Source organism: Panthera leo, chromosome A3 (assembly GCF_018350215.1).
Source record: "Panthera leo isolate Ple1 chromosome A3, P.leo_Ple1_pat1.1, whole genome shotgun sequence".
NCBI lineage: Eukaryota > Metazoa > Chordata > Mammalia > Carnivora > Felidae > Panthera > Panthera leo.
The window spans coordinates 38,451,685-38,472,211 of NC_056681.1; the positions used below are offsets into that span (position 1 = coordinate 38,451,685).

The 20,527-nt window shown below is 42.5% G+C and overlaps 1 protein-coding gene across 1 annotated transcript in view; it reads left to right on the forward strand.

The window, feature by feature from the left end:
- Positions 1-20,527, forward strand: part of SPTLC3 (serine palmitoyltransferase long chain base subunit 3) — a 134,467-nt gene that overhangs the window by 90,177 nt on the left and 23,763 nt on the right. Inside the window, exon 9 of the mRNA XM_042931622.1 lies at positions 6,380-6,506. Coding sequence (XP_042787556.1) covers positions 6,380-6,506 — 127 coding nt within the window. The remainder of the gene's footprint in view (positions 1-6,379; positions 6,507-20,527) is intronic.

Below are 20,527 nucleotides of genomic sequence, written 5' to 3' on the forward strand. Positions count from 1 at the left end.
AGAGAACGGCATCATCCTTCCCCCACCCATTTCCTTTCCAGAGGAAAGGTCTTCTCCAGGTCTTCTCCCGCTCCACACTATACACTGTAGTCTCTGAATTTACCACTAGATGGCAGCAAGAATTAGAGCGTGTTTGGCAGAGGTCCATTAGTCCCTACAGAGACTTACTGCCCTAAATGAGCAAGATGTAAAACCTAGAAAACATAGGGCAGTTTCCAAGACGTGGAGGCCACTTGAGAAAGTGTTTATATATGCCATTCCCTGATGAGTTCAAAATCAGTCAAATACACACCTGTCTGGAATGGTTTTGGTGAGTCTGTGATAAACTCAGATAAACTGGTTTCCTTCCAACCTGATATGCCTAAGAGTTCATGGAATTTTGGTATCTGCTTGTCTGTACCTTTAGTTTTTGTTTTTTTTTAGTTATGTTAATTTTATTTTTTTTAATGTTTGTTTATTTATTTATTTATTTTTGAGAGAGAGCATACATGCATGAGCAGGGGAGGGGCAGAGAGAATCTCAACCAGGGGATTCAGACAGGATGTGGGGCTGGATCCCACCAACCGATCCCAGGAACTGTGAGACCACGACCTATACTGAAATCAATAATCCGATGCTTGGGGCGCCTGGGTGGCTCAGTTGGTTAAGTGGCCGACCTTAGCTCGGGTCATGATCTCACAGTCCGTGAGGTCATGATCTCACGGTCCGTGAGTTCGAGCCCCGTGTCGGGCTCTGTACTGACAGCTCAGAGCCTGGAGCCTGTTTCAGATTCTGTGTCTCCCTCTCTCTGACCCTCCCCCGTTCATGCTCTGTCTCTCTGTGTTTCAAAAAAAATAAAATAAAACGTTAAAAAATTTAAAAAAAATAATAATCCGGTGCTTAATCAACTGAGCCACCCAGGTGCCCCAAGTCATATTAATTTTAAATTACGTGTGGTTTCCATTTAACTCATGGTTTTCAATCCTCTGGATTTTGGATTATTTTTGCAAAAAAAAATTTTCACTTTGGTTTTGAATTAGGATTTTTAATTGATAGGTCATAGGATTGGACAAATGCTAACAGTTTTAATTTGAAAGAAATCTTTCCACTTACCTATTTAAATAATTAGAAGAGTTTTCAGAGTTTAATCATATTTTCTCCCAGATATTTTGCAGTGTATACTTCAGTTTGGGGGTGTACTGCAAAATATCCAGGATTCTATCCTTTGAGTACAAAAGCAACAAAATTTACCCCTAAAAATGTTAAAATGCACACACTAGAACTTTACATTTTTCTGAAACCCTAATAATTTCAATTTCACTATGTTCATGGGGTTCTTAGTGAATCTTGAGATTTGAAAATAATTACTTGGGTCAGAATATCTAGAAAAAGGTACAACTGTCTGGCTCTCTTTTTAAATGTCAGTGTTAGGGTTAAAAGTAGAGAGACTACATTCCTAATAGCAGTTTCTAGGAGGCTCTAGAAGTCTTTGTGGAGTTGATCAAAGTCAGGACTACAGTCTTTGTTAGCCACCAGACATGTCACAGAAAGAAAAGTGTTTGGAAACAAGGGGAGAAAAAAATGATTTGGTGCTAAGATAGTATCACTGAGAGTAAAGATTCTGTCTTGGCCTCAGGCTTGCTGTCACAGAACGTCCGACAAATTCATCTCTGCTTGTTGTAATTTACTGCCCTGGCCTCGACCTTCTCTCCCCACTTTAGGGAGACCGCCCAAATGGTCTCTCCAGAGCCAGCAAGATTTTGCTATTTTGTTCACTTTGAGTTTAGAACTGCTGTAGATGATCTATGAGCAACCCAACTTGGAACATTCTGTCCTTTCAAGACCTTTGAGGTGAAGTATCAGATAATGACTTCTCTCCACCTGTTAGAGCCTGAGCTGATGGGGCTAGGTTTCTTATTTTTGTTTTTTAATGTGTGTGTCGATCCAGTTGCTAAGGAGGTGTGGTCAACACTGAAGACCCTGATTTTGAGGGGTCCAAATATGTCTCAGGCATGGATCCCGAGTCCCCTTGCATGCCTGCTGCTAACCACTGGCTTTCATAGTCTCCATAGGCTGAGAAGATTGCAAGCAGGTGAAGAAAAGGTAGCCTTAATGATTGATCGACGGCAGGACTAGAATTCTGGAGGAGGGAAGTCTGACAGGGCAGCCAAGTTTGGGGTGAGCGTTAGCCCCAGAAGCCTGTGTGCCAGACAAAGGCAGGCCTCTTGCAGAAGCTAGCTCTGCCCTGTCTGCTCAGCCCCGGCTATATTTAACAGCCCTTTGAAGTAAATGGGGGTCATGGTATGAACACCGAGATGTTTATTCTAAGAGCCTCCTGTCTGACTTCCTCAGCAAACTACCCTTGCCCTTGAACTCCAGGCCTATGGGTAGAGAAAATAATCAGGGTTTTGAACTTACAAAAAAGACTTGGAAACCTTGGTAGGAGGAGACCTCTAACCCACCCTGAAGGAAGACATAACCCAGACTTCCCTTGAAAAGACCAAAGCAAACTCTTAATTCATGGCTCCTGGTGCCCAGTGGGGGAATGAGAAGAGGGAACCAGAAACCAGGCATCAAGACCTTCCTTGATGCTCAGCAGAAGTTACTTAAAGAGCCCCACTTTCTGAACCACACAAGAAAACTAGCGCTGTCCACAAACTAAGACCTTCAGAGGAAGGGGACCCAGTCTAAAAGAAATAAGATGGTGGGCAAGACAGTCTTAATGTTAAAAGGGAATGATAACTGCTTTGATGAGGCATTTATTCAAACTAAGAATGCACATGACCTTGGCTTTATGAAATTTCCCAATTTGGAAAGGAAAATTAGGGGCTGAGGACATTGAGAAGAGCCCTTTAGGGACGCGAGAAAGCTTTGTTTTGTTTCTTTGTCTGATCTTTGTCAGTGATGCCCCAAAACGAAGAGAATGTTTCTATTCTTATTCCTAAGCATACAGCTTAGTTACCCTCTATATACCCTATATACTTCAGGGACCCTCCTCATCCTTCCTCAGTCCCTAAAACCCCTCTTCTTTTCATTAGATCATCAGTATTTACCAGGCCCCTGCTAGGTACCCACCATTCTGGACTTTAGAAGAGTGTTTAATCCATCCCTGCTCTCAAGGGGGTCTCACTCCCCTTGGAGAAACAAGAGCAATAGCCCCAAAGAATTTTGAGACTGATGTGATTCGGTCTGTAGTTTAGTGCTGTTGACACTTGAGTATATTAGGGATTCTTCCCACCTCCCCCCAAAAAGGAGCAATCTGTGGATCAGGGAAAGTACCACAGTGAAGTACAAGTGAAGGTGGTAGTCTCTGTGCTCCCCTGCCCGCCTCACTGCATGCCAGGCCAGCCCCTCTGGTCTGGAGAAGTATTGTAGTGTGGTGCTAAGGGTGGGGATTCCAGAGCCAGGCCGTTTGGGTCCAAATCCTTGTTATTCAACCATGTTTTGGTTGGTTAATGAGCCACCCAAGCACATCTTTAAGGATTTTTTAAATTTTTTTCATTTATTTTTGGGGGGGTGCAGAAAGAGAGAGAGAGAGAACCCCAACAGGCTCTGTGCTGTCAGCCCAGAGCCCTATGCGGTCTCACAGACCGTGAGATCATGACCTGAGCCGAAATCAAGAGTTAGACACTTAAACTGACTGAGCTACCCAGGTGCCCCCTAGGTACTACATATATATTAACTCATTTAATTTTCATAATGACCCTGAAGTTAGCATTACTATTATCTCATTTTTCAGAGAAGAAAAGTAAAACCCAGAGAGATTTAGTAACTTGCCGATGGTCACACATCAGTAAGTGGCAGAGCCAGGATTTGAACCCAAGCAGTCAGGTTCCAGAGCTTGTCCTGTAACTCCTTGGTCATGCTTCCCTTCAAGGGAATAACTTTGTCGTGGGAAATTTTCCCTCTACTCCCGACTGACTCTTTATGCTTTGCTGATAAGATGCCGGCCTCATTCCTAATTTTAGCACATGCCCATGCCTTTCCCTTCCTCTGCATGTGTCCAAATCCATCCATCCTTCAAGGCCAGATCACCTCCTTGAAGCAGCCCTTTCCAGCCTTAGTCCACATGAGCCCCCATCATCCTGTCACCTGTGCCCTACCCACTCTCTCCTACTTGGCTTCCCCAGCATTGTCAGGAGGCTCCAACTCTCAACAGAGAAAGAAAACCTTTGATGTTGCTCATGGAGCAGCACTGAGCATAATGCTGTGAAGAACAGCCTGGCTTCAGCTACCCTGGAAAATGACCACCTCTCTCTCTCTCTCTCTCTCTCTCTCCCTCTGAGCTGCACACTCTCCATCCCCACCCCTGCCCCCCAATCCTCCAGAGTGAACTTTCCAAATACCGTGTGGCCAATGCTTTAAGTCAGGCCATCATGATGCACATACTCTTTGACTATGGTGAAAACCCACCCAACTGCCTGTATGAGATTCACTAAACAAAAGCATAGATGGAAACTTAATTTTAATTTTAATGTAAGTGGATAATGGCTACCAGGGACTAGTCTTTATATCTTCCTTCTCTTCTTAGGCTCCCATATCTAGAACAGAGCCTGGAGCAAGTCCTTGTGCAAATTTGCTGAAGGAAAAATGAAAGCAGAGAAGAAGGCCCCGGGGGTAGGGAGAAGAAAGAAAAGGGACAGGAAAGGATAAGAAAGGATAGGGAAGGGAAGAAGGAAATACTTAGGAATGGAGAGGAGAAAAAGATTTAAATGGAGAATTTGAAACAAAAAAGGGAATCAGAGTAGAAGGAAGAAACAAAAGAAAGAAATGAGTATGAAATGAAGGACAATAGAAAGAAAGTTGGGGAAGAAGGATGATGGAAGAGGAGATTTAGAATGAAGGACACATTGAAGGAGGCAGGAAGGGACAGAATGGAGCTGCTAGTCCCCCCCATGGGCCAGGTAGGTGCATCACATCATCAACCACCTGTGAGATGGGCCATTCACTTTACTGAGGAAGATGAGCTAAGAATGCTTAAAACGGTGGGACCCCTGAGTGGCTCAGTTGGTTGGGCGTTCGACATTGGCTCGGGTCATGATCTCACAGCTTGTGGGTTCGAGCCCACATTAGCCTTGCTGCTGTCAGGGCGGAGCCAGCTTCCGATCTTCTGTTCCCCCCCTCTCTCTCTGTCCCTCCCCCACTGGCACTCTTCCTCTCAAAACTAAATAAAACATTAAAAAAATTAGAAAAAAAGAATGTTTAAAATGCTTGTGAACAACCATAGTACCCATTCTCCAAGCAAGATGGAAAAGTGAAGGGTGGGCACAGTCCCAGGCTTAGGGGTGGAAATGGGTGTTTAGGAGAAGATGGGTCTGCCCAAAGCAGGGCTTTACCCAGTTCACCTTATGAGGGAATAGATCAGAAAAGACCCCTCAGTGGGATTCTAAACTGTCTCCTCATCTTCGAAGAGAAGGTGGCTGATCCTTTTCTGACTCATTGCTAACTTGAGAACTATCATCAGCCCACTAGCTCTTCTACAGAGCATCCTGAGGGTCCTAAGCCATGAGCCAGCACAGGTGGACCAGTGGATGGTCCGGTCAGTCAATACTGAGCACCGCCAGATGCAAGCTTGTGGCCCTCCCCACTGTGGCATTGTGTTATAAGAGCTTCTTAAGGCTTTCAGCAAGCTTACCTACGACCTTCTATTTGGCCTCAGGAGTCAGGCATGCAAGCAAAGAGTCATTCCTATCACTAAAGACCAGCATCTGCAGTGAGCACTCCAAATAACGTTGCACAAAAATTGCAATAGCTGTCTGCTGACCAAGGCATAACCAGAGTCTATCTGGTCCTCATGTATAATCTGGTTTAATTTCCCACCTCTCCCTTCTGCCACTCCTTTTTCTTTATCTGTCTTGATTCTTTAAGACCATTCCTCCTCTTCACTGAAGCCCTCCTTCCCACTCTGCTCCCACTAACAATACCCATCTCTGTCTTCCGAAGTCTTATCACCCTATTGCATATACAGGTTTGCATGTCCTGTTACTTTTCCTCCCATTACTTTTCCCTGGGCATAATCTAATGTTGTAGGCTCAAGGGCAAGAAGCGCATCCTGTATTCTTTGGAGATTCCTGCATACAAAGCCAGTGCTCCTACGTGCAAAGTATTCAACAAACATTTGGGAAATCGTTTTTCCTTTACACATGTGGTTTTGCCTTACAGACTTTAACTCCGAATTCTCAGCATCCCACTTTTGTATGCCATGTAGGTTTTTGAGGGAGAGGCTAAGAAGAAGAGATAACACAAAATAAACGCTTTGGTGATTCCCCCTTGAAAATCAGACCACATTCGAGAATCAAATGTCTTGTCCTATGGTAGGTGGGGAGGGGATGAGATATAATTCTCACCACAAACACTGAGACTTATTTGGCTTCTTTTGGGGCTTACTCTTTTATTAAAGGACCTTGTGGATTATTTACGAGTTCACTCACATAGTGCTGCTTATGCTACATCCATGAGCCCACCGATAGCAGAACAAATCATCAGATCAATGAAATTTATCATGGGACTGGATGGAACCACACAAGGTAAGAGGGTATGAGGGGAGCACAACTCCCATAAATCCTTCCTTAAACTTCTCTCTGTCTCCCTTCTGCCTTATCAATCTGCCCCCTTCTCAGATATATACCTTTGTCTTCACCCAATTTGTAAAATCAATTTGTACAAACCCAATTTGTACATGATATATAATACCCCATAGTACAAAAATACACTAGCACACACACAAAAAGAAACAAATGCTTTTTTTTAAGCAAAGAAAACTTTCTAATTCACCTCTTAACATGATCTGCAAAGTTGGATAATTTTGTGTGATCAGTTCCATTAAAATGAAGCAAACAGCGGTATGTGTTTGCCTGTGCCTGCTTGGGGCCGTCACTTGTGTTTCCCTGGAAACAAGCCAGAGGTTGGGCAGGGGTTGGTTACCACTGCCCATTTGAGGATATGTGGACAGAACACACACAACAACTTCCCAGTCATTTTGCAGACATTTGGGTCACCACAGCCAAAGTGTGTTTCTTTGCTCAAGCCAAAGGAGCTTAATCGTCTCTTTGAAAAATTGTTTCATCAAAGCCTTTTGGAACTCTCCTTCTATCTCTTAGATACAGCTTACAGAGCTTCTACTACATATCACAGTGGGGATACAATGATGAATAAGGCAGTCTTGCTGCCAGGCAATCGAGTGAGTGCATTTATGGAAGTAGCAGATTATCGTGGCCCCAGGACTGGTCCCTGAGCCATAAAATCCATGTGCTCCCACCCCCCCACCTCCCAGCTGGTGGGAAGCCCTCCATTGTTGAGTGCAACCTTCCAAGCCTCCTGCTTCAGTACAAGCGTGGGGAGATCCATTTCCCAATTTTATTAAAACAGCAGAGTACTTTATTCACATACAAACTTTACCCAGAAGTCTCCTATATACAACAGATCAGAACAGGGCTGAGCTGGTTGAAGTTGTGTCTCTACCTACCTTCATGCTGGCAGCCCCCGAGGTCCTAGGACCAGGTTTGAAAACCCCCGAGATAGACCTTTCCTTTTCACTAAAACAGGAAAATGGCTTGCAGAAAGATTTTCTTCTTCCATGTAAAATGCAGTGATTGATTGTTCTCCAAAGTCTCTTCCAACCTTGTCTTTGGGGTTTTATGATTCTGTCTCTTGTTGAATCGTCTGCGTGCAAAGGAAATAAAAATCCAATCTAGGGAGTCCATGTGGTGCAATGGTTAAAGGCATAAACTGAAAGCTGCTATCTGGATGTGACTCCTGGGATGCTATTTACTCATGCTTTAACAAGTGATTTAACTTATCTGTTCACTTCTGAGCAAGTTTACCTCCCAACGTGTCGTTCCTCCCACTGTAAAATTAGGAAAATGATATTGATTGAGCTCATGTTTCTGTGAAAATTAGGTAAATTAAGATATATAAAATTCTTAAAATTATGTCTGAAAACAATTATTTAGTGACCATCTTATAATTGCTCACTACTGTTATTTGCTATTATTATTGAGGTGTTCAAATCTCAGGTGATAAGTATTTGGACCACATCCAGGGATGCTGTAGGAAAGATTCTTATGATGGAAGAGAGGTAAGACTAGATGTCCTCCAAGGCCCTGGATTAGTCAGGATAAGAAAAGTTATGCCACCATAACAAATAAACCCTGAAAATCTCTATGGCTTCCTGGAACCAAAGTTTAGTTCTTGCTCATGTCAAGTCTAATACAAATAGACAACTCTCTGCACAGCTGTCCTCCATGGGGGCAGTGACTCAGGCTACTTGTAGCCTAAGGCTTGGCAGTCTCCTGGCAGAGAACAGAGGAGCATCCGCCTGGAAGAGACACTTACCACCTTGCTTATAGTCCTTTGGCCAAAACTAGGCATATGACCACACCCAAATTTGTGGGATAGGGAGTTAGTAAATTAAAGGATATGGCATAGATAAGCAGATAATCTTTCAACCTTTTAAAACCAAAGCTAGAAATAGAGTTGCTCCCATGTGAGCTGTCCTAGTTGCATGAAAAAACTGGTCTGGAACCTCTGGCTTCTCAGGAAGCTATATTGATGATCTTCCTGAACTTCACGCATTTCTTAATGGAAAAGAGTTGTTTGAAATTTAAGCTAAAATACAAGTTAAATGAATTGTCCTACAGTGACCAAAATGGTATTATTTTAAAGGTGAATAACTAGGAGGGGTGCCTGGGGATACCTCAGTTAAGTATCTGAGTGTTGGTTTTGGCTCAGGTCATGATCTGGTGGTTCATGAGTTCAAGCCCCACATCAGGCTCCACACTGACAGTGCAGAGCCTGCTTGGGATTCTCTCTCTCTCTCCCTCTCTCTCTGCCCCTCCCCTCCTTGTGTTCTCTCTCTCATGTAATGAATAAACTTGAAAGAAAGAAAGAAAGAAAGAAAGAAAGAAAGAAAGAAAGAAAAAGAAAGGAAGGAAGGAAGGAAGGAAGGAAAGAAGGAAGGAAGGAAGGAAGGAAGTTATCCAAAAATTAGGAGCACTAATTTCTTAAACCTTTTAGTGTATATGCTCTCAGAGTCAGTTAATTTACATGTACCCAACCTGATAATCATTTCCTTGCCTCCTCTGGATTCGTTTACCTCTTCATCACAGACAGAACTCACTCTGTTTATCTGATCACAGATGAAGATCTGCAGAAAAACCACATTGAAAGATTTGATCATTTGTTCTTTGATAGTCTTCTAGCATCAATTTTTCTTCCTCTGAGGTGGGAGATATTTCCCTTGGTTCTCTCTCTTAGCCTTCTAATTAATTAGTTGGTTATTATTCTTTTTACCTCCCAGTTAAACTTTCTCACTTTACTCCTTCTGCCATCTTAATAGGGAAAAGAAAGAAAAAAGAACAGAGAAGGCAATGTGTGGTGTCTGTTTTCTAAGAGCCAAGATGGGAGGACCCAAGGGGAAAGACAGGACAATTTCTTTTCAAAGGGATGAACAAAGGAAAGTAGTAGAAAAGAAAATTGACAGAATCATCAGCCAAGTTTCAGATGGTTCTGCCTGACACATCTTTTGAAGAATTGAAAGGCACCAGTGAATATTCATGCTGGCCTCATTTACAACAATGCCTGCTTTAAATGAAATGAATAGGACAGGTTGGGAATATTGCATTAACTCACCCCTTTCTGCTGAGATATACGGACACTCAGGGTAAAGTTGCCCGGAGCTCAAAGGGATGCACTATGTCATGCCAGAGTTGCCTTACAGGATCTGAGAAAGAGAGCCAGGCTCCGAGCCTTCATCTTTGGCCCACTCCACTGCAACTGTGATTGGAGCCTTTCAAGGCTTTGTTTCAGGTTGAGTTTGGGGAGCAGTTGGCCAGATCTGTCCCTTGATGAATATCTTCACTTTAATCTGCAATGCAAAGCCATAGGCTTCAAAGAGAGGCAAGCTACAGGAATAAGGTCAGTGTTCCTTTGAAGCCAAAGTTCAAAGATGAAATAGCAGTCTCAGTGAAATGACAATGTTTATGCACAGCCACCTTCACTCTGCAGCCAGGCTGCTCCTGGAGTTAATGCACACAGGCCGAGGGGCTGCAGGCCATGCATGCATTCCACATGCACCAAGGCCCTTTTAATCTCCTGGCCTGTCACATCGTGCTGCACAATAAGCCCAAAGTGGAGATTTGGTTTCTCCATCCTAATGGTGGTTGGGTGGTCCATAAGCCAAGTCGATGCTGTAAGCCCCTTAAAGGCAAGAAATGTGTCTTGAATTAATCTGGTGTTCCTGTGAGTGTCAGACCCGGTGCTCGGCTTAATAAATACGTCATGGTTCACCTTCCATCTCACTGGGCTCCTCGATTTCAGGTCAGTGTTTATGCTAAACGAGATCTAGAGGATGTTTATCTCACAGGACTGGAAGCCTGGAATCCATTCCACGCCCATGCGGCAGCTGGAGGGATCACTCAGTATTTGGGACCCTCTGTACCTGACACCACTTTTGAAGGGGTCCGGAAAGATTGCAGCTTGATCATTCTCTTCACCTAGCTGTGGCATAAGCCACCACGGGAGGCTAAGCCCCAAACCATAGCAACCCCCCTAAGAAAGCACTGGCAACAACTGTCTTATTATTTATTTAAATCTTTGATTCATATTTTTTTAATTAATCAGTAATATTCTTTTTGTACTTCCAATCTTGGCCTCCTTCCGCACTCTCCCTTTCCCCACCCTGGGTAATCTTTGCCTCCTCAGAGAATATAGAGGGTGTATCTCATGGAAGATTAAGGGTGTGCACTCTGGAGCAGCTGGTGGCTCAGTCGGTTAAGCTTCTGACTTCAGCTCAGGTTATGATCTCGAGGTTCACAAGTTCAAGCCCTGTGTCAGGCTCTGTGCTGACCTCTCAGAGCCTGGAGCCTGCTTCGGATTGTGTGCTCCCTCTCTCTCTCTGTCCCTCCCCTGCTTGTGCTGTCTCTCAAAAACAAAAAAAGTTAAAAAAAAAAAAATGGGTGTGTGCAATCTGCGGCCAGACTGCATATAGCCCAGTCTCCCTGCCACCCTTGTTCTGTGACTGGCAAGCTACTTAGTCTTGCTTAGCCTTGGTCCCTTATCTTTAATTGGGGTCATACATAGGCATAAATAATGTGAGGGACTTAGCACGATGCTTGACACATAGTAAATACTCAATTAAAGCTAACAGTTACTATTATTTTAACTCATCTGCTTTCTGTCCTCCAAATTTTCAATAGTTTTTACTCATTCTAGGATTCTGCCTTTCTCTTAGACCTCCACCTACTCCATCAGCAAATCCCACAGCACATCCTTTGATGTATGTCCAGAATCTGGTCCCTTCTTGCCAGCCCCAACTCTACCTATCAGCTCCCACCTGGATTACTGGAGTATCCTCCTGAATATTCTTTCCATTCTGCTCTTGCCTTTTGATGACTTGTTTTCCATACAGAAACGAAAGCAATCTTTTAAAGAAATGTAACTCAGAATACCCCTAGTGCAAAACTTTTCATTGCTTCCCATCTTACTGGAGTGTGGAGTTCAGAATGTGGTCTTCAAGGCTTCTCCTGATAAGGTCTTCCATTTTCCCACCATCTTTCCACCATCAGTCCACTCCAAGCAGCTGGCATCCTCATTCTTCAGGGAACGGCTCCTGCAGCGGGTCTTTGCCCTTGTTGGTCTCTCCAAACCAGCATTTCTGACCAATATCTGTGTGGCCCACTCCCTCACATTTCTGGCATCTTTGCCAAACATCAGCTGTGAGGGGAGCGACCCTATCCTAAACTACACTCTCTCCTTACCTTGCTTTAGTGTCCATGGCATTTATGAGCACCTGAAAAATTACATATGCATCTCCTCATTTTTCGTTTTCCCTCATTAGAATGTAAACTCCAGGTGAACAAGCATTTTGTCCATTTTATTCATTACACTGAGAATAGTGCCTGGCAGTTACAGTTTCTCAACAAATACTTGTTCAAATACAGAATCCTCTCTTTCCCTTTTAGCCCAGCAAATAAATGACTAGTCTCCACATCTCTGTGCTTGATTCTCTCCCTCCCCACCTTCTATAGGCACTGCCTCTTTTCTCAGGCATGTTCATTTCCTTCATCCTAAAAAGTTTTCCCTTATCCCTTCTTCCTCTTCCAACAGCAAGCAAGTTGCCTGTCTTCCATTGCTACAGACCTTCCTGAAACACTGATTGGTTCTGCCTGCTTCCCCTCCTCCTCCCCACTCAGTTTTCAGCAACTTCATCTCATCCTCTGCCCATTTCCATGGACTCTGCTCCCTCCAAGGTCACCCCTGCTCACCTACTCCACTGACCCTTCCCCAGCCAGACTGGTCTGACCTCTCTACCTCTTCTTCTCTTTGCAGTCTACCCTTAGTTGTGCAGACACTCTTCTTTTCTGGTTCCTTTTTTATTTTTCTGTCTGTTCCCCCCCCCTTTTCTCTCTCTCTCTTTTAGTACTTTTTTATTTATTTTTAAGAGAGAGGGAGAGAACAAGCAGGACAGGTGCAGAAAGAGAGGGGGAGAGAGAATCTGAAGCAGGCTCTGAGGTGTCAGCCCAGAGCCCAATTTGGGGCTGGATCCCATGAACTGAAAGATCATGACCTGAGCCGAAACCAAGAGTCAGATGCTTAACAGACTGAGCCGCCCAGGCACCCCCCACTTCCCTTCTCTGTTAGACATGTTCCCTGTCTTCATTTGCCAGGATTTCATCCTCTGTTTTCTTTACATTTCTCTCTGCATAAGCACACCCCCACCACACCCTATCCTTTCCCTTATGCAGAAACATGGGTCTCAGATCTGAGCCTGTATCATAATCACCTGGAGAGATAGTGGAAATGGATTGCCAACAGTTTCTGACTCAGAAATGCTTGTTGCACGTCTCACAAGCTTCCAAGCAATGCTGATACTGTGGCCCCAGGGACCACACTTTGAGGATCACAGCTGTATGATGATCTGTAGTCATTTTCTCCCTCCCATCGTATTCTCCCATCACTCCATGAAACATGAAGTGATGATAGGTGACACGTAGACAACCTTTTCAGACATTGGTGACATTATAATTAGAATATAAACGTAATGAGCAAAGCTAGATGTAGACATAGGGCAAGAATCCCAAGAAAGAGGGCTTGACCATGGTGGGCAAGTTCAATGCTGAGATGGCTGATATTAAATATTCAAAGATTTCTGCTTGACTCTTTTGATGAAAAGATGGCCCAGAACAGATATTTTATCATCATCTGTATTATGGCCAATGCACAATTAGGGCTTAGCACATTTCTTTTTAATTCAACTTGGAGAATATGTTTTGGAAGCCTACTATGTATCAGGCTCTGTGCTTACCACCAGTGATATGAAGATGATGGTTTCTATTCATAAGAAATCCACAACCCATTAGTGCCTGATAGCCAAGGGCTTTGTGCCCTCATGAGATACTTGTGCTCACAATAGCCTCTCCTTTAAACTTGTGCTTCCATATAACTTTTTGAAGTACATAAAGTCATTAAGAGTTCATGATCACAATACTGATTATGTTGTTTGATTTGATAGTAGACATCTGACAGAGAGACTGCCATTTCTCTAATAATTCGTGTCTCTTGGGTTGGACAAGGTACAATAATTACTTCAAGTCTTAGTGCATCTTCAATAGGTGGAATCCATTTGGTGAGAAAGGAGATCCCCAATGGGCAACTGCTAAGTTTAAGTTAAATTATGACAAATGAAGTTTAATAAGTTAAAATAAATTATGACAAAGTATTTCATATTCATAACTTGGGAAGAATGGCTTTTCCTGTAAATACATGGGGTCTGCTTGACTTTGCACTATAATTGTCAGCCTCCTATTGGCTACTCATTTCCCTGCTGTGATTGTTACAATTTTAATGACATGGTGTGGAAATGATATTGACACTCTTCTAAATAAACATGATCTACTCAACCTGATATATCTATTGAATATCAGACTAAGATTTTGGAATACTTTCAATTTCAGGTCAGGATGAAATAGCAACTATATTCTTATCAAGCACTTACTTGCCTCCTTGCCAACCCGCAGCCTATAGACCAATTTATCCAAATATCTAAGTTTAATCCAGACATGTAATATTTTTACTTTTTATGGAAATCAATTTTTTTTTTTTTTAATTTTTTTCAACTTTTTAAATTTATTTTTGGGACAGAGAGAGACAGAGCATGAACGGGGGAGGGGCAGAGAGAGAGGGAGACACAGAATCGGAAACAGGCTCCAGCCTCTGAGCCATCAGCCCAGAGCCTGACGCGGGGCTCAAACTCACGGACCGCGAGATCGTGACCTGGCTGAAGTCAGACGCTTAACCGACTGCGCCACCCAGGCGCCCCTCAATTTTTTTGATATAAAACTGAACCAGAGATAGGAATAGTTTTGGAACAATTCTAGCTATAATTAACAAGTCAGTACTTAAATTTGAATCATTCCATTGGCTAACTCAGTTCTTATTTCACCAAAATGACTTGTGGTAAAATCATAATATCCATGATGTAACCATCCTTCTCCTTTCTGGTTCTTCAGGGCTAGGCTGTTGAGATGGTCACCAACTTTTTGAATCACAAAATGTCTTTTTGCTATCATATGTGTGGAAATATTTGATGTTTATAATTGAGTGGCCAGTAGTATCCCTAGAAATGAAAACAATAGTGAAAATTTACTTACAAGAAAAAATAAATACGGAATACCAATTCCTAATGTATAATACCCAATTTCAGTAGACTACACCTTTATTATTGTTAATAAAATATCCTATGCTTATACAATAAAGTTAAGAAAAATGAAATTCTCTTTTTTTCTTCAAAGTCATACTTGTCCCTTTTTACCCTTAAACAGGGAGTTTCGGGGTAACAGCAGAGATGTGTCTGGATACTGTGTAGGTAGAGGAAAAACTAAAAGTAAAATTAAAATGAAATAATAAGGGGTGCCTGGATGGCTCAGTCGATTAAGTGTCCCACTTTGACTCAGGTGATGATCTCGTGGTTTGTGAGTTTAGCCCCAAGTCGGGCTCTGTGCTGACAGCTTAGAGCCTGGAGCCTGCTTCAGATTCTGTGTGTCTCCCTCTCTCTGCCCCTCCCCTGCTCGTGCTCAGTCTCTCTCTCTCTCAAAAATAAATATTAAAAAAAAAAAAAAGATGAAACAATGATTTACGTTCTTCTTGGAAATAAGGCAATTCATCATACCGGTCCTCAAAAAGATGGGAATTTCACAGGATGGGGTTTTTTTTGTTTGGTTGTTTTTTCTTATTTTTTATTAATTTTTTTTAACATTTTTATTTTTGAGAGACAGAGAGAGACAGAGCATGAGCAGGGGAGGGGTAGAGATAAAGGGAGACACAGAATCCCAAGCAGGCTCCAGGCTCTGAGATGTCAGCACAGAGTCTGACACGGGGCTCAAACCCATGAACCATTATTAGATCATGACTTCAGCTGAAGTCAGATGCTTAACAAACTGAGCCACCAAAGCACCCCTCAACAATAGGGTGTTTTACCTTTTTAATTTAATATGTTTTCTAAATTTTTTAAAGTTTATTTTGAGAGAGAGAGAGAGAGTGAACACACACACACACACACACACACACACACACACACACACTCATGTGTGGGGGAGGGGCAGAGAGAGGAAGAGACAGAATCCCAAGTAGGCTCCACGCTGTCAGGCAGATCCCACTGTGGGGCTCAAACTCATGAACGATGAGTTTGTGACCTGAGCTGAGATCAAGATTTAGACGCTCAACCAACTGAGCCACCCAAGCACCCCTAATTTAATATATTTTCTGAATATAGTACACAGAGATTATTACTACAAAAGATAACACAGCCACAATATTACTCATATCCTTCCTTGATCATATTAGATACTACCAATCAAACTTAGATATTATCAAAATCATTACCTCAATTCTCCACTTTCAATATGAATAAAAAGCTTAACAAGCCTAACAGAGCATGGAAACCTAGGTTTTGGTGAATTTGAGCAATAAGGCTAAGGAAGTATGGGGACACTGAATCTGCAAATGGAAGCTAAGTACCTCCAGCCATTGTGCCAATACAGGAAATTCTTCCTCAAGCTGGCCTCCTTTGCCCGTCGGCAAATCAAAACAGTGATGGGCCCAGGATTTGAGGAGGAAGTATTAAATAGACACGCTCCCCAACAGAGGGCCTCCTGACACTAAATCTTTCTGAGATTTTTATTTCCTGCATGACTTGGGAAGTATTCAAATAACGTTCCATCTGTGAAGAAGTCTTTACCTGGGCCTCAGAACTCTGTCTGCACATCCCATGCTGCCTTTGGCAGGGTTGGGGAATGAAGGCTCTCAGCTAATGGGGTCCCTCTCCTTTTTCCCTCTGAGTATCAGCCTCTGGGATGGAGAGGCTCTCCGTGCCTGAAATGAGGAGGGGATGTCTTTTAAATCTACATTTGGTTATATTTTTTTTTAATTTTTTTTTTAACGTTTATTTATTTTTGAGACAGAGAGAGACAGAGCATGAACGGGGGAGGGGCAGAGAGAGAGGGAGACACAGAATCAGAAGCAGGCTTCAGGCTCTGAGCCATCAGCCCAGAGCCCGACTCGGGGCTCGAACTCACGGACCGTGAGATCGTGACCTGAGCTGAAGTCAGACGCTTAACCGACTGAGCCACCCAGGCGCCCCTGGTTATATTTTTTTAATGTTTATTTATTTTTGAAAGAGAGAGAGTGGGGTGGGGGGAACAGAGAGAGGGGGGGACAGAGGATCCTAAGTGGTCTCTGTGCTGACATCAGAGAGCCCAGCCCAATGCACGGTTCAAACTCATGATCCGTGAGATCATGACCTGAGCTGAATTTGGATGCTTAAATGATTGAGCCACCCAGACACCACTACATTTGATTATACCATGGTGTCACTATTTTACGGTAACATTGTTTATTCTAAAATTAAAATTGGGTAGTCTGTCCCTTCATTGCAAAACCCCCAGTTCTATTCACTGAGAATATCTGAGGGGCTAAAGATGACTGGTTTCTATGCAAAAAGCAACAGCTAATGGAAAAGGAGCATACATTGTGTTAGTTGAACAAGTTTAGATTATGTTCAAAATCACAGATAAGTCAAAAATTGTCACTGATAAAATTTTTCGTAGCCTGGCAAACAAATCTATCTTCAAAATGAAAGAAAACAATTGGGACTTTCTCTGATTCCCCGGAGGCTTGCCACATTTCCTCATGTTGATTCCTCGACCACCATATAAGACCTTCCTTGCTCCGGACCCCAGACACAAATGCCCTTATGCTTTCTGCCATTCCAGCTCATCTCTCAGAACAGTCTCAGAACCAAACTCAGGGTCTTGAAATGGGGGTTCATGCTGGAGTGACCTTTCTAACTCCTGCCACCAACCCAGAGGGATCTCCCCTAACCACCCTTTCTAAAATATCACCCTCTTCTTTGTGGGTTACTCTCGTTACTCACCTGTTCTGCACCATGTTTCTTCATAGCACTTGTACCACCTGGAATTGTATACTTGCTTCCCTGGTTATCATCTATCTCCCTAAGGAGAACACAAATGCTGTGAGGGCAAGGACACTGTCCCTGGCCCCAAGCAGTACATGTTGACTGAATGAATGACTGCATTCAGTGTAAGCTTTGGCCATATCCCATCAACTATTCACCAGGAATTGGTAGCTTCTTTATGTGTGTTCATGATGTTTCCTCTCTCTGGAAGGTGTTCATCTCTCCCCACAACCCACTTATACCCATTCTTTATCTCCTAACCCCTATTCAGCCTTCTAAGCCCTATCTCAATGACTGCAGTCAGAAAATATTCCTTCCCTCCTCCATCTCCTGCAATTTTACCCTCCTCCAATGTTAGTCACACACTCCCAACCCAGCCCTCCAAGTAGTTAGTGATTGGTTATTAATTGTGCCTTAAGTATCAAATATGTAAGTGAATGAATAGATTTGGGGCCATGGAGATTTCCTGGACAAGGCTTAGAATCTAATCACCACCTATCAACAATTATGATATCGTTTCTTTATAGGTTACCTATAGAATTACTTTGGTTCAAATACTGGAGTTAGAATCACTTCCTTGACAAGTACATGTGTGGACCAAATCTAGAGTTCCTTTTCTATTCTTTTGATAAATGAATGTTTTTATATTATTACATATACTAAGACTTTGTCTAGACACCATTGAATACAGAGGTGAGTAAGCTGGGTAATTCAAGCCAATGATACCCAAAAAGCAGAAATAAAAAATGGAGTTTTTCCTTTAATTATACAAGCAGTTAGCTGAATCCCTTACTTAACATTTCCTATGGAGACATCCAAAGCTCAAAAGTGCATGTGACTTTTTTATACACAGTAATCAGCAAGACCTGGCCACCAGCTAATCCTCTCCATCCAAGGCAAAGTACATATCTAAAATAGAGAAGAGTAGGTTGATTCTTAGGCATCCAAAATGGCATTTTCCACTGAATATGCTGGAGGGACCCCCATCTCTCCCCTCCTCCATCTTAATGATGATTTGTACTTAGGATCTTTTTCAATCAAGAAACTTCATGTTTTCATGACATTACTTGGTGACTAGTAATGAGAGGTTGAGAAACTAAAATTCCCGCAGAAAAATTACAGTTTCCCTTTACACCATAGAGTCAATGAAAAGTAGAAGAGCATTAGGATTTTAAATCCTTGAAAGTTTTCATGGTATATACAGTCTTATAAGGCTAGTGTTAGTTAAAGTAATTCATTTCTTGTAACAGACAAGTCCCAATATATTAGTGACTTAACACAATAGAAATTTATTTTTTGGCCATATAAAGTCCAAAATGGGTGTTCCTGTTGGACAGGTAGTTCTCTTCCAGGAATCCAGCCTCCTTCCATCTTGTCGCTTCTCCAGCTTCAACATATGGCTTCCAAGCTTGCCACTGAAGAGGAAGGAGAATAGAGCATGGTGTATATAACGTTTTTATGGGCCATGACTGGAAAGGCACATTTCATTTCTGCCCACATTCTATTGGCCATAACTCTATTGGCCACATGACCTTGCCTGACCACAAAGGAGCCACGGAAATGAAGTAACTGTCTGCCTAGAAGGAAATGGGTTCAGTGAATAGCTAGCCAGTCTTTGCCACAGTACTTAACCTCAGTCCAGGACATTCTTTCCCCAGACTTTTGATGGATGTATACTGTAGGAAGACACTGTATACTTTAGACAGTTTCCCAGTCTTTCTCTATTGACTTAGTAAATAAACTCTTGACCAGGAATGGAATAAAAGTAGCTAAGAAAAGAAGAAAAACAAAGTCCAAAGAACCGAAGATGAACCTCTTTCCCTTTTATAGGGACTCTCAGAGCTCTGAGTCTGGATTTTAGTACAACCATTTCTGCTTCTTTTGCACAGAACCTAGTCCCAGGCCATGGCAGTTATCAAGATCATTATCATTATTATGTTGCTAAATTCCTCAATACTGTGCACTTTTTGGAGACAGAAAATGGACCCTGGGCATAATGCTTCTCCAGGAGAAATTAAAATGGCATGAAATTGGGACAGCTCTGGACGTCAGGCCAGAACAGAGAAGAATGTATATTTTGGAAATAGTAACATATTCCCAGACAAGTAGGACTTTTTTTTTTTTTTTTTTTTTTTTTGGAATGGGAAATGTGATGAGACAGAATATTGTAAGTTGCAATTTAAAACATGAAGTTTATACACATGAACCGATTTAGGCTAGTTATCTAAAATGGATGTGTTCATTTTGAGTCACCCCAACCCTGTCACACAGCCACCCTTGGGTTCTTTGGGGACCATGAACTCAAAGGGGGCTAAGTAGTTCTGAACAAGCACTGAACCTCTGATGCTCATCATACCAGCACCCAGCAGTTGGCTGGTCAATGTGACTCATCACAAGAGGTGACTGAATTCTGTGCAGGCAGAGAAATAAAACTAGAGCACTCATATCAACATTGAGTTCATATGAATATACGGTCCTGCCCAACTTCTCTTGAGGCATTTCATCTACTTTGAGAAGCACTAGTTCACGTATATTATCTCTACATGGGTAAGTTCACACCAGATCATTCATACTGGCCCATATCTGAAATTTGAAAAAGAAAAAAAAATCTGAAGGCTTAAACTCTATTTTTTATTCAACTATTAGGAAAAAGAGGAATAAAATGGCAAGGTCTTAAAAGGAAATTCATTAATTTCCTTTTTTTTTTTTTTTTAACCCTCTGAAGAGATAAAGGGATCTAAAGATAAAGGGAAAAAAAGTGAGGCTTATCACATCATGCATTTGAACTGGAAAATACAAGCATGCCTCATCTTTAAATCATTTTGTATGGATTAATTCCTTCATCCTGGTCATTTGTGAACTTCTATCATGAGATTGGCAGGTGAGGTGTTGACCTTGCTTCTAACCCCACATGGACTTGGAGAAAGTGGTACCCGTGCCTTCCAGCTGTGACCTTGGACCTTTGCTCTGGGTCCTGGAACAGGGCACACATATTTTTACACTTGAGTTTGATAGGTTTAAAAATGGGAGTGACTAAACTGGGAAGATTTAGCGTTGGGGAGGGGGAGCGGGAGGACT